Source organism: Alligator mississippiensis, chromosome 2, assembly GCF_030867095.1.
Source record: "Alligator mississippiensis isolate rAllMis1 chromosome 2, rAllMis1, whole genome shotgun sequence".
Taxonomy (NCBI): Eukaryota; Metazoa; Chordata; order Crocodylia; family Alligatoridae; genus Alligator; species Alligator mississippiensis.
The window spans coordinates 150,887,173-150,902,451 of NC_081825.1; the positions used below are offsets into that span (position 1 = coordinate 150,887,173).

Here is a 15,279-nt window from a genome sequence, read left to right on the forward strand (position 1 = left end):
CTGATGTACTGATAAATTTTCCAGCTTGTTATAGCTTGTCATTTGATTGCCATTTACAGTAAAATTATTGTTTTCACAATCATCATTCAAGCAAAGTTCATTCCAAGCGTATATAGGGAAACAGACTTGTTGAAGTACAGTAAGGGAACTGCATGAAGGGAGAAGAAGAATATCATGAGAAGATTTTTAAAGATAATCTGGGCAACAGAGCTGCATGAAGGCTTATGTCGGTACTATTCAGAAACTTAATGTTCAGAGGAAGATTAAAAGAATTTGGGAGGAATAAAGCATCAGACCATTACCTTTCACTTACAACAGGCCTGTATATTACTCTGAAAAATATAGGCATGTGTGTCTAATAATAGTAATGTCAATGACTAAGTAAATGAAATAACTAAATTAATAACTTAGTATTAACAAATATAAATAGCTTCATGAAAAATACTCTTTTCTAGTAGTTCACATCAGCGTCTTGACAAGGATGTCATATATTGTGGAATGTAGCCAAATAATTTCAAGTACAAAAGGGCAAGTGAACACATCTTGGAGTCTATGGTGGGAGATTACTGGGGTTTAGCATAAGACCCTGTGAAGTCATACTTAAGTTACTGTGCTACAATTGGTTGCTTAGAAGCTCAAACAAAGCTTAAATTCCTGCAAGTTAGTACCAGGGTAGCTCATATGTCCAGGTGTTGACACTCAAAGAACATAAGCAGCACAACATTGTATCAGATTTCTCTTCAGACTTTAGAAAATTTCCTCAAGGGCTGCTCTCTATTAGATCCTCCTCTGTGGTGCTCCAGAAAGGTATGTGGGTTCTCAGTTAGCCTTTAAAGAGGTCACCAGGTAAAACTCAAAGTTGTATTTGTTTTCATGAAATGCTAATGTCAAGAAACAGGTCGCATGTTCTTTATTTTCGTCTTTATTAAGCTGCTTCTGTGATGTTTGTATTTGTGCCTGCATTTTAACTGGGAAATTGTATTGCTGCTGAAGAAAGGAAGTCTCTGGAGTGACTACCTTGCCTTTGCTTTTTTTGTCTGGCATGAAGGCTTTGTAATCTGCACAATAACCTGTGTAGGTGGCAGCCGGGCTCCAGATACCCCAGTTCAGAGAGTACAAGACTCTAACGCTTGAGGTACAATCTCTTTCCTGGGGCTGCTCAGTCTGTGCAGTCACTGTGTAATCCACAAGGAAGTCTAGTGTATGTTTAAAGTAAAGATACCAAAGCCAGTGATGGCATGAATAGCAGGCTAAATGACCTACTGAGAAGTCATTGTTGTGACTGCAGGGTGGATATGCCTTCAGATTGCTTTAAGTCCTGCAGGGAGTGAGAGACAGGTCAAGAACCTCCTCCCCTCTCTTTCATTTTTCAGAAGAAATAGAGGCTACAACTAAGGATAGGCCTTTGTGCACCACAGGACAGGCTCCTGTGGTTGACACAGGATGGATCACAGTCTGGTCCACAGAAGTTCAGACTCCTTGGGTGCATTCAGATGAGCGTGCACTTGCGGTACATGGCGCCACAGACCCCTCAGTAGCACTGCATACTGCATGCACCCCATATGCAGGGATTCCCAACACTGCTAATTTGCAGTGTGGAGATCCTGGTGTCAAAAAAATCTGCACCTAAAAAAAGTGGGGCAGTGCACATGACAGCAGCGTGTGCCACCCAAAACCAGAGCCTGGCCAGCTAGACCCATGCTCTGGCTGCCAGCCAGGCTCCCTGCTGCTGGATCATTGCAGCTGCAGCCATTGGCACCCCCAGGTAAGGCTTCTGGGGGCAGCCCAGGTGCTGGCCCCAGCCTCCCCTCCCCCACCTGGGGTAACGTGCTGTGTGCCAGAGTGCACATGCATGGGCGTTCCCCAGGGAGAAGTAGCAGTGGGACATACTGTTCCACTGCTGTTTGTCCCCAGGGAAAAGCACGTTCTTGCTTGTGGGGACATGCTCTGTGATGTACATTTCACCTTAGTCTCCCCAAACCTCTGAGAGGGTTGAAGTGTGGACTCTTCCCTGGTTTTGTCACCTCAGCACCCAAAACAGATTCAAAAGTAGGAAAATACCGGGGTTTGTGGCCATGTAATGCTATTTTAGGCATTGGTGTCATCACCTGGATTCCTGGGTCTTCTTTCAGCCAGTGGTATCCAAGGAATGAAATATGTTTTTTAGAAACTGTTAGATCTGGCTGACCCCCTGTGCTGAAAAAACAGATGTACTTGATTTTCCTGTCCCATCCCCTACATAAACTGGTGGGGGGAAATAAACACATTTTCACAAAGGCCTTTCCACTGCTCTGATGGTGCTAGTGAGATTTAGGCCCAGATGTAACAACAGATCCAACCTGAACCTCCCGATTTTGGTTTCTTCCAGGAAATGATGTAAGCCCTCTATCACTAGACTGATTCAAGGCCCATCTAACAGTTCCCAGCACTATTTATACAAACTCCTCAGTCTTGCTGGGAAGAGTCACTTCGTAAGAGAGGCTCTACCCTGCTTCAATTGCACCTGCAGTGGGATATTATCATTGCTGCCCTTGGCATCCTATAAAGTGCCCATAGCCTTTACCAAGTGGAGGAGAACATTGTCTCTACCTTGACAATCTCTTGGCTTTGACCTTGGCAATCTGTCGTCTGTTGATGTTTTGTTTCCAGCCCTTTTATTAGAGCAAGGAGTTCTTTCTGAGCCACATAAAGAGAATTCCTCTCCCTCCTGAATTGGGAAGAAAGTCCCTTGAGGGGAGGAGAGGCCATCATTACATGTTTTCCACCTCCCTATGGTTTTCCACAGCGTGGACCGTATGATACCAGTAAAACATTTCAGATGGCTTGGCTCATTTTAGTGCTAAATCACTCAGCAAACCACAAAGCCAGGATTGGCAAACTGATGTGACTTTTTAAAGTTTTGGGTGGCACGTAAGGACTGAGACCTTGTTATGATGACTGAGGCTTACATCTGTACAGTTTGTGCTGTAACCACTGGGAACAAAAGTAGGCAACAAGAGTATCACAGTAATCTATAGCAGATGCTTCCACAGCCAATCAAACCTGTTGCTGGCTGACAGTGTGCACTGATTTGGCAGACTGTTTGGCTGCACTTCTGAGATGATTAAACTGGTGTGAGACATTGTCCTGTATATGTAAAAGGACACACAGACAAATAGGAGGCTTTGCAATCTAAGAAAATCTCTCCTGGAACAGTAAACATCATTAGGAGGCCCAATGGTATTTAAAAAAAAAAAGCATTCCCAATGCATTTTAAAAAATGCTTCCCAATGGTATTTTTAAAAAAATGCATTTTCTTCGCAAAAGGCTTATTGACATGAGTGGATGGGGAAACTAAGAGGATTTTAATGAGACCTCTTTTAAACAACCTGCTGCTTGCCAAGTAGAGGTCTCACATGAATACCACTAATGCCTAACAAGGAACAAAATAAAAGATTAGAAGTGCTCACATGAGTACCCATTTTAACTGCACTGGAATCCACCTAGGAATTATGTGGTGATGCAGCTATGTAAATCTGGCATTGGGTTCTGTGTACTGCACCTTAAATTACTAAGAAATTTTCCATATATAGATAAAATAGCTGTTTAATTCTGAGTTGTGGCATCTTCTTCCAACACTCCAGCATATCTCTGTCTTTCTCTCACACAGGTGTACATAGACATGCACTTGCTCACTCTCATACACATTACTTTTGTATTTTCATTTCTATATTTTTTTGAGATTAGGAAAACAAAAGTAAAACTGAATAGATATGATTGCTCTTTGACAAAGGATGTACAAATATAAGATACATTTGTGACTGGAGCTGCCTGTAGTAACTAATGAATACTCTAACTTGGCCTGATTTTTGGTAATAATTATTTTTTGTGGGAGAGCCAGGTGGAGGTAGAGGTATATATCAGTAAACATTACCATAATATACGAGTTAATTCCATAGCAGAATCATAAGGAAATTACTGTATTCTATGAGCTAATTCAATAGCAGTATTGAAAGGAAATGCACAACAGAAAGGAGTGGTCATTCCTGACATATACCAATGTCAAAAAAATGATGTTGCTGTATTAAAAAATGACTTTGTTGTAATAAAGCAAAGTTCCCTACTCAACCGGGCAGAGAGCTTTGGCTCAATAGCTGCCTATGGACTCTAGTGATAAAAGTCATAGTTTAGAGATACTCCCTAATTTAGAATGCCCAATTTAAGTAAGTGGGAGATGGTCCCTCAGTTAGGTAGCAGACGTGAGTTATAGAGAGAAAGGGTCAGCAAAGGTTACTTACTGCTCCACAATAAAATTCATTGTTTAGTTCTTCTTATTCACATATGCCTGCATTTACTGAACCCAACAATCCTTTTGATGTCAGAAGTGATAAATGAGAAAGAACTTCAAAGAATTTGAGTTCTGAACTGAGCAGTGCACTCACATGGAAGACAGGGGCCTCTTTAAGTGATCTTCCGGCACAGTTATAGTCTAAGTAAACAGAAAAGTAGTCAAGTTTTTAACCTTGACCTGCCCTTCTGATGTCACGCAATATAGCAGAGAACTGGAGGTCATTCAGACAAAAGTTTAAGCGGTAACTAACAGCCATGAGGGCGGAAGAGAAGAATGGCTAAGTCAATTCTTGCATATTGTGGGAGAAGAAGCCTTGGCTGTTTACAACACTTTACTTTCAAGGAAGATCAGAATATGAATTTAAGTAAAATACTGTCTAAATTTGAGGACTACTGTGCACCAAAAGAATGAGCTTTGAAAAACACAGCTTTTTTATGTGCAAACAAACAAGAAGAGAAAGTATAGCTCAGTACTGAACTAACGTGGTTGAGTAAGAACTGTGCTTTAGGGAACTTGACAGAATCTCTGATTAGAGATAGGATTATTTATGGCACTGCAGACATTACAATACAAGAAGGGCTTTTGTGTGAGGGAGACTTGTCCTTAGAAAAGGTTATCCAAATGTACAGGGCAGCTGAAACTGTGGAGGTGCAGACTGCAGAACTGAATATCCCCAAAGGGGCAGTAGGTATGAAAGAATATGACAAGAAAAAGCCACCCTACAGGGCAGAATTTTCTACTGGTGAGAAGCCACCTCACAGAGTGGAATTTTCCATTGGTGAGGAGAATGCTAAGGGAGAGAGAGGAAAGAAGTAGATGTGAATCAAGTGTGAAAAGTAATATGGCCACAAACATGGTAACATGTAACATGGAAAGCCCTGTTCTAACTATAAGAAAAGGAACTTTTTTCCAGGTGCTGCAGATCCCAAGCATAAAACTTTCAAGTGCATACAGCTGACATATAGGTATGGTAGAATCAAGCAAAATCAAGGAAAGGGACTGGATTTTGCCAGTGGAAGTTCAAGGAACCATATTTCCATTTAAATTGGAGACTGGAGCTCCAGTTATTTCACCAGAGCATCAATATAGAAAATTAAAATTGAAACCAAAAGCAAATTCAACAAGCATTAAAGTAACTTGCTATTTGGGAACAAAGGGCTCTTATACATAAGCAGTGAGGCTGCTCCAACACACTGTAATTACAGTGGGATTAATTGAGTCTGCTGGAACATGGGAATTACCATGCTCCAGCAGGCTCTTGCATCTTGTGTATCAGCGTCCCTGTGCTGAAAAATGGCAGTGGGGATGCTTTAAGTAAAGCTCGTTTGACAAGCTTTAGTTAAAGTGCCCCCTCCGCCATTTTTCAGTGCAGGGACACTGATACATGAGATGCTTCAGGTACTTTAATTAGAGCAGCTCTTGGAGCCACCCTAATTAAAGTGCACTTCCCCCCCCACAGCTCTGCCCTTTGCCCAGAGCATGTATATAAATGCCCAGTGAAAGGTGGATGCACTGATAGCATCCGGTATAAGAACAGAGTAGACAAACTCCCATTCCTTGTGGTACCTAAGGAGATTACATCAATTTCACATCTGGTGCCTTGTGATAAACCAAATCCAGTTAAGTGTGTGCTTTCAGTAGAAGAACATTCATGCCTTCAGATGATCTTCTCAGTTGTCACTGCCCAAATCTGGACATTTTTCTTAGGAAGAAACCAATTGTTCCAGAACACAAGAAGCAACCATGTCCGTAGGAGAAAATGTACCTATGGACACACATGCAAATACTATCATGCAGAAAAAGGAAATCAGTCTCAGCAGTCTGGACCTAATGAACTTTGAGCAGAAGCACAACTGGCAAAAGTGCAAATCAGTTAGATCCCAGCATAAGGACTCAAGTCTATCAAGACTTGGAGGAGAAGCTTCCCACCAAAAACAAATCAGAAACTGGATCTGATACTTCATTGGTCTGAAAAAGAAATGAAACCTCCTGAGATAATCACAGAGACTTGTTAAAAGAGCAGCAGAAAAGGGGAAATAGGAAAGTGATAGGTAAAGACTCAGTTCAGAGGGATGTGCTAGTAACCTTTCCTCCTTAGATTTGTATTCATGGGTTTTGGAATTAATCGATTTTTTTGTAGCCGTTTTTGAGAGAGAAGATGTAGTGGTAAAAGTTATAATTTAGAGACATTCTCTTACTTAGAAGATTACAGAAGTTGGAAAAAAGGGAGATGGAGATGAGATCCATCAGATACACCTGAGGCTTTAAATGTACATTGGAAAGCAGCTCAGACTTGAAGTGAAGCCCGTAACAAAAAATATTTTATGCAGGGGTTTGAAGGATGAGAGTTTGCTTGATGCAAAAGAAGGAAGTAGCTTAAGACAGGGATAGGCAAATCTCCATCCCCTGAGCTGCCCAAGCCACATGTTCTTGTTCTTACCAGTGATTCCTGTCCCCACTGGCAATGGAGAGAGGGAAGTTCTGCAGCTTGGTTAAGTGCAGGGAGGGCTGCAGTGGGGTTTGCTGTGGAGGGGATGGGCAGCATAGTTAGTGCACCTGCTTGCTTCCACTCCCTTGTGCTGCCCCTGGGTAGAATGGACCTTTGCAGGCTGGATCCAACCTTTTTGTGGGTCAGATCCAGCTCCGTGTCAGAAGTTGCTGTCTCCTGCTTAAGCAAAGCTGTCACCTTGTTATGAATAGAGCAAACACATGTGGTTTGGTCCAAATATGTCCCCAGCCTGGAATTATTTTTTTTGGGTTGTGGGGAGGTTGTTAACTCTGATAACATCAACCCATGTCAACTTTGTCCTAATCTGACCTATCCCAAGAGCTTTCTGATATAGACCTCTCTCTCCCAAGCTCCATTACTTTTTATCAAAACAAACACATCTCTTCAATAAAAGGCAAAAATTAACAAGCCACACATAGCATAAATGATTCAGTATTGTGATTCAGTCTGGATATCCTAGAGGGTGGTGCCAACACCTGCTGCTAAAGAGAGATCTGTAGCTTTCTGACAGTGTACTTCAACCTGCTTTGTTAAATCCTGTGCTTTGACAATGTGCCCACCTGGGTTTATCAAATATTATGTCTCTGTTATATAGTGGCATAGATAAGAAGTAATAAACTTTCTGTTTCTTATAGGAAGTAGTTTCTGACATGAATATTCTGCTTTTGATGATACATGTTCTAGGTATAACCTCTGCTTCTCCAGTAAGTATGAAAAAACAAAGTGGCATACTGCACTAAAATGATTGGTATAATCCATTAATTTATTTACTTTTTAGATTTATAGGCCACCCTCCCCAGAGACAGCTCAGGTAGGCTTTTAACTGTAATTTGTAAACTTACAGTTAAAAATTAAATACATTATTAAAAACAGATAACACATTAAAATAGACTAGTGTATAAAAAACTACAAAAAATAGATTCCCCAAACAGTGCTAGCCAAACTTGACTCCTCCTGCCCATATAAAAAGATCTTAAAATGTTTCCAGAAGATGCCTACTCCCTACTCCCCTGCTCTGACAGGCTGCAAGGCAGAAGGAGTTCTAGAACTGGGAAGTGACTGCTGAGAACAAACTTAATTTCATAGGTTTGCACTTTTGGCGCTTATGTCCAAGTGTCATGGAAAGAGTTACAGGGGTTTGGGTTGTAGCCGTGTTGGTCTAAGGACATAGGCAGACAAGGTTCCTTGGGTGAATTTGATATCTTTTATTAGACCAACGCAAATGGTTGGAGAATAGTTATTAAGCAAGCTTTTGGGTTCAAAAACCCTTCGTCAGGCTAAGGAAGCTTCAGTAGTTGCTGTTGCTCTTCCAGGAGCTGAAGCTTCCTTAGCCTGACGAAGTGTTTTTGAACCCAAAAGCTTGCTTAATAACTATTCTCCAACCATTTGCGTTGGTCTAATAAAAGATATCAAATTCACCCAAGGAACCTTGTCTGCCTATGGAAAGACTTAGGAATTTACAGGGATTTCATGAGCTAGTCCTGAAATGGTCATTCAGTCCATTACTGAAATGACTGTCCTATTTCCATGTGTTATATTGTAGTTGCATCCGCAGTGTAAATTGGTGAATTTGCAAAATTTAACAAAGAATGCTGGGGGTTTTTTTTATCTCTTCTATTTCATCAGAGAGGTCTAAATTGTCTGAATCTTTCTTCTCTCTCTCTCTAAACACACACACACACACACACACACAGAGTATCAAAATAGTGTATCAGTTTTATATCTATAACACTGATACACTATTTTGATACTGTGTTCATATGCTTTTAATTTTACTTAAACCTTTTTTGCAAAAAAAACAAAAACAAGTGATGAGTAAATTAATTTCTGACTTTGCATTTAACTATATACACTGGACTCTTAATTCTGAATCATAAGTCTTTAATCAAACTGCTCCTAATGAAGTCTGTAAGGGGAAATAACCCTGACTTGAAATTTACCTGTTACTATTACAATATCAAAGGACTCTTCTACTGGTCTAATGCTGGTGCTGGATTCATTGTCTTCTAACTAACATCTTTCTATAGTGAATGATGGGTATTGTGCAAATTACAGTGGATTTTCCCAACTATTAGAAAATTATTAATAATAATTAATTTGCATGTCGAAGTTACTTTCTTCAGCGCTATTGTATCTTGTGATGTTAAATAAGATATACATTTATTTTGATTTGGTAAAGTAATACTGCTATCTGCTGTGACCCTTTGGCAGATTAAAAGGAGTGCCAGTCTACCTGGAAGTGAATATGAGGCAAGCATTTCCAGTTTTAATGTCATTGACACAGACAAAGAAGTCTTAAGCAACAGCTCTGAGAATGATGTGGGGAACAAACAAAGTGGTGAGAAAAGAAACTATGGGCACCTGGAGGAAACAAAATTAATTAAGTTTACAAGTGGACTGGATCAGACTGAAGAGGTGTCTACCATTGATAGCAATATCCAAGGCACTCATAAGGATAAATCTAATAATCAGCTAAACCAAGAGGACACTAGTTTCCAGAAGAGCAATGATGCTGCTGAGAACAATATCCAGGGAACACAAAGTGTTGATGATAATGTTGAGCTCCAAAGAGGAGAAGGCATTAACAGTCCTTACATAGACCCACATGTTAGCAGAAATGACACTGAACAAAATCATTCTGAACAGCTGAACTGGAAAAATGTAGGGCATGATTCAGCTTTGGGAGAAGAGGAGTTTATGCCTCAGGAAATGGTGTTCTCTTCTGAAAAGCAAGATATGGTAGAGCCCCACGTTGCCAGCCACTTTAATATAGAGAGACAGGACAATGAAATACATAAAGGCCATTTTCATTTTGACACCTATTATTTTAGTCATGAAGCCATGCAAGAGGAGGATGCAGGTAATAGCAGTGATGGGAATGAAGCTACCTTCAGTCAGCAGGAAGAAAGCAATAGTGACTCTGGGCAGTCTACTCAACAAAATGGCCAAGGCATGGCCAGTGACTTGAAGAGTTCAAGTGAATCTAGTCAAGATGATACTAATGAGTTAAGTGCTCCCAGCAGCTCCAGTGGCTCAACAGATTCCAGTCATTCAAGCAACTCTAGTGATCCCAGGAATCCAAGCAGTTCTAAGAAATCCGGTGAAAAAGACAGTACTTTGCCATAAGTCTAACAGTGACATCCCAAGATATTGAATACTGGTAGCAGAATCACAAAATAAAAAAGAAGGCACTAGTCTTACACACAGGTGCCAGTGAGAGTAATTCATGTAATGCAGGTGATTAAAGCTAAATCGGTAAATGGCAGCAGCTGTAGCTGAAACCACAAGCCTCTAGCAGTATTTTAAAAGAAATACTGCTGAGCTCTAAAGGACTCCACGTGCCATATTGAGTCACATATCACACACACCGTTCCCTTGAAAATCAGCCATCCAAAATTGGGGTGCATGTCTTAAGCAAGGAAGCTTACTTCTACTCCAGGATGGCAGCAGGGAGCTGTGCTACACCCCACCTTAGCCAGGGCTGAACTGTCCGGGTTCCTGAAACAGGGGTAGAGTCCCATCACCCTGTCACTCCTCTCCCTGCTGCAAGGCCAACACAGCTACAGGTTAACCCCTCTTACAGCCCCTGCCAAACTGGCAGTAGCTGTCTTGGCCAAGCAGCAAGGGGGAGGGGAAGTGAGGCTGAGGACAGTATTGTACCTGTGCTTCATGCTCCTGGAGTGTTCTTCAGTCCTGGCTGAGTCCATATGGAGGCAGGGAAGACTCTGAGAAAATCTTTTTCTTCATTCTGCCTCCCCAAAACAAAGTGTGCATCTCATTCGCAGAGGTGTGGCATACAAATTAATATGATAATTTGTTTTGGTCGCTGCATAATTTTGCCTGCATGAACAAGTTTTAACAATGCCTGGTTCTGAAACAAATGAATGAATATCTGCTTTTACCACTTGCCATCTGAGATTCAAATTCTGCTGTCTCTGGCAACTTCATTGACTTGGGTATCCCTTGGAGAAGATATTTCTTTCAAATCTTTTGTTTTTAGTTCAGGAGACTCCAAAATGTTTTGATGAAGCCATAGAACTTTTAGCCAACACTGCAAAGTCTCAGAATTTATTCAAGTATTTTTAAATTTCTTTAGAAAAGTATAATCTCTTAATCAACATTAAAATGATCATTGTTTAATAAGCTGAATTAATGACACTTCTTAGCATTCCTCTTTATAATTTTTGCCTATACGTCTTTCATATCCTCAGGTTATTTTTCAATTTATGCTTGCTGAAATGCAGCAATATTGTACTGCTTCCAAGTAATTTTCTGTTTAACAAAATATTTTGGCAGTTAGATCTTGGAGAAATGTTGGCTTAGTAGTATAACTAAAGGGGGTGAGTCGGGGATCAGCACCAGGCACTGACTTGGGGGGGGGGGGGGGGCAGGGCACAAAAATAGCAACTACCCCCACTGCTGTTGCCCTGTGCATGGCTGCTGCCCAGGGTGTAAGCTGCCCACTAGGCCTGTGTGAATAGGGAAGTATTCGATTCAGATTCAGTCAATTCGGAGGACAGTGATTCGATCAGTGATTCAAATCACTGTCCCCATTTGATTTGGCTGAATCAGAATTGGAGATTCTGGCCCCAGCCTCCTGGCACTTAAAAAAAAAAAGCAAAAAAAAAAAGCCCAGCACTCACCAGCTGCAGCAACAGTGATTGGGGCCTCTGAGCACTCATGGCAGATCCCCACTGTGCAGCACAGGACAGTGGGGGGCAATGGGGATCACCCCCCATCCACCTGGTACCTGCACAGCAGCTGTCGCATTGTGTGGACACATCCTGCGCCCGCATCCTGCCCCTCCCGCCCCAGCTGGGCAAGCGGCAGCAGGGCATAGCCCCTGCTTCAAGCGCTGCTGTGCCCACATCCCCCCCCCCCAGCCACTCTCCCCTAGTAACATGCCCTTCTGCCCTGGCGGGGCAGCTTGTCCCAGCCCCAGCCCCAATCCCTCCCCCCCCCAACCCCAACAGATTTACCAGCTGGAGCAGCTGTGTCAGCTGCCTGTTTAGCCTATGGCCAAATCTCTGAAGCAGACAAATCTTTTTTGAAGCTTTTCTGAATTGATTCAAATGATTCAAATCAATTCAGAGCTTTTAATTGGTCTCCTGATTCGATTCAGATTCAGAGATTCAGTCCCCGAATTGGGCCTAATCTCTTCTAAATCAAATCAGCTACCGATGCTTCGCATAGCCCTACTGCCCACCTATGATTCTGTGTTTGCTCCTACTAAGATTTACACTGACTGAATAGTTAGTTAGGTAAAAACACACATGCATATACACACAATATTGTTAGGTAAGAGAAACATCACACCTAGGCCTATTGATTCAGCAACCTCAGAAGTCCAGAACGCTTGTATTCAGAGACAGAGTCATCTTTAGAGGTGCTATACCTATTGAAATCATTAACAACTGGGGATGTTCTGGACCTCTCAAAATTGGGCTGGTTGTCCCTGCCTCAAAGATCTTCTGATTTAAGTATGTGTAGGCAGAACAGAAAGAGTGAAAGGGACAAGATTAGGAGGCTTCTCAGTTGCAAAATAGGCATAGCTTGGCAGTGCCTTTAACATTGCTTTGGTTATTGTAAAATAAATCATTTCATGTACTGGTAGTGCTGAAATGATATTGTGGCCATGATGACCCAGCAAATACACAAGAGGCAAGAATTCTTGTGGGTGATTATCTTTGGTACTTCAATGACTCAGAGAACCTGTGGTATATGCAGAACGGTAGGGAACACTTTTTTGGGGGACTTAATGAGTAACTGCTTGCCAGCTTACAGGGCTTAATGCAAGAATTCCTGGTCTTAAATTCATGGCCTGTAGTATGCACAATATGAGACCAATGGCCACATTGTTATATCTGGTCCTCAAAATCCAAGGAGTGATGATAATATACAACGGTTGAGACCCTGTCCCAATAAATCTAATAATATGAGGAATGGGTAACGAGAAACCCATGTAAAGAATGAATGTAAAAACCATACGGAAAAGGTGGAATGTTCTGTAATACGTATTCAAAAGGCAAAGTGTAATAAACACATCACCCTCTCTGACATTCTTGAGTGCTTTTTTGTATTGTTTTTCTTGACTTATTTTTGGAATTATGGTTTCCTTTCAGAATACCTCTAGGGTGTGGAAACAAGACAATATAATAAAGTTGAATGTATTAAGGCTTTCAAAATGACAACCACAGCCTTGAAACAGTAGAACAAAAATGTCTATTTTTATGGATTGTGTCATAAAAGTAATCATTAAAATTAAAATTCTACATAATTCTGTCAAGCATTGCTAAAAAGAGACACCTGAGGCTCAGCTTTTGGAAGCTTAGCCAGTTACATGTCCCATATTTTATCTTTGCCACAGCTAAGGATTCTAGGCACTTACTGGCCCATTTATAGCACTGGCAGCAATTTTTAGCCACCTTCTGGGACTGATCATTGAGACACGCAGAGCGGCTGAATGCCGCTAAATAAAGCCTTGTGCCAATGGGTGTTGCTCTGGTCTCTAAGCAGCACCAACATCTGAGTGTAGTGACCCCTTTTTGGTCCTTGTAAAAGTAACAGGGCTGGTTTTGAAAAGCAATGATTTGCTAAGATTTTGTTTCATGTAGCAGCAACCCACAAAGTGTCATGTTCCTTTTTTGGGTGATATGAATGACAAGGCTGCAAAGAAATGGTTCATTTCCCCCCACCTTCCTCCCTAACATTCTCACTGAAATGTTTATTCAGCAAAAGACAATGTATTTATATATGAGAAAAGAGTAATGGAAAATACAGTGTAACTATATCTCCTGGCGCTGAGCATGCCCATAAATTATTTTTAAAATATCCTTTTCACTTTCTTATTCTTGTAATAGATTTTTCTTCTGGTTATAAACTTATGTTTTCTATAAGAGTTGGATATAATGAGTTCTATAGACTTATTTTAAAAATGCAGTTTTCGATCAACTGGAACTATTTGCAAAAGTATACAAATAAACTGAAGAAAATGGAGGGAAAAATTGAGAAAATCAACATGGTTCATTTCAATATTTGTAGATGGAATGTTCACCTTTGAAATTAAGCTAAATATATGCCTTAAAAAATGAAAGAAGTCTCCCAAACCTAAAATCCAATGGTTTACTGAATCTTAAACAGTTTTTTGCCTTATTTTTTAATCTTGTTTAATGAGCAGAAAAATCAGTTATTTGCACAGTTTTGGTTTTTTATTGTTAGGCTTAACCTTAAGGAATCAGACAGGGTTCCGTTGTGTGAGTTTGAAGGAGGGACAATGACATTTCCCTCTCGTTAGCACAAGATCTCTTCTAAGGTGAGATCTCCTAGATGCATCTGTGTTGTTCTGTTTACTAGGTGATACTGGGGAAGAGGGAAGACATTTCAGACTAATTCAGTGTTGGCCTAATTTAGCTCCCAGTGAAATCAGTGGAAGCCATAGGCTGAATGAAATGGGACATGTGCTGCTATCTTCTGTGTGTGTTGTAATCTGCCCCTTCTCCACAGATCTCTGTTCTTTATTAGTGTCCCCCTAACACAGCCCTGTGGTCCTGCTCAGTAGGACTGAAGGACCAGGGCTCTATGATAACTCTACACTTTTTTTTTTTACCTAAATGGAAAAAGACAACTCAACCCTGCACATATTAAAATTGTACCTGATGCTTTTAGGATGTACATTAACAAATGGTGGATAAAGTATTATCAAGTTGATCATCTATAAACATATTTAATGAGTAAAATTCTTCATAGACCTGAAATCATTCATAATACTACAGTTCATTTCAAAAGGTCTTTTTTTTTTCTTTTTTTTTGGTAAATTCATCACAAAACAACTCTAATTTTAGTTTATAGGTAAATTATTTATAAATATTAGGGGTGCATCAATAGAGAGTTTTTGCACCCATACCAATGGCCAATTTTTAATGAGCCATAATGGCTGATAATGTTCTGATTGCTGATATGCAGCCAGGCAGCTTGGAGATCAGCATCCGGCTGGTAAATCTGTAGTGAGGGAAGGGTGTGTGGGGGTGCAGATTGAGGCTCCCACAATGAAGGAGAGAGTGGGTTGGACCTGGGGCAACAGCAGGCGCTGCAGAGCTGGGGCTGAGAGTGAGACAGAGTCATAAGTGGCTTGTCCAGGGGGATGCGGGGAGGGGATGGCAGCTCCCGCTGCTGCATGCACCCTGGGAGGGCTTGGGGGGCATCTGCCCCTGAATCTGTAAGCAGGGCAAGGGCAGGCTGCCACTGCAGGCTGGGGCCAGGGCGGTGATGGGCTCTTGCTGGTTGGTGGGGTTGGGCCAGGGCTGCACTCGGGGTGGGCAGTGGGGGCACTGGGAGGGGGGCTATGGGAAGAGCTGCAGCCACCCCAAAGTTCATCATAAACACCCCATACCCCCTTCCCACTGCTGCCACTGCCCACCCTAAGTGCAGTCCCAGCCCAACC

The 15,279-nt window shown here is 41.4% G+C and overlaps 1 protein-coding gene across 1 annotated transcript; it reads left to right on the plus strand.

The window, feature by feature from the left end:
- Positions 1–660: 660 nt before the first annotated feature.
- Positions 661–11,195, plus strand: LOC109283333 (dentin sialophosphoprotein). Its single transcript, XM_019488133.2, has 3 exons — positions 661–807; positions 7,475–7,543; positions 9,051–11,195. The coding sequence occupies exons 2-3, from the start codon at positions 7,490–7,492 to the stop codon at positions 9,963–9,965; spliced, it is 969 nt and encodes a 322-aa protein (XP_019343678.2). The 5' UTR covers positions 661–807; positions 7,475–7,489; the 3' UTR covers positions 9,966–11,195.
- Positions 11,196–15,279: the final 4,084 nt, after the last annotated feature.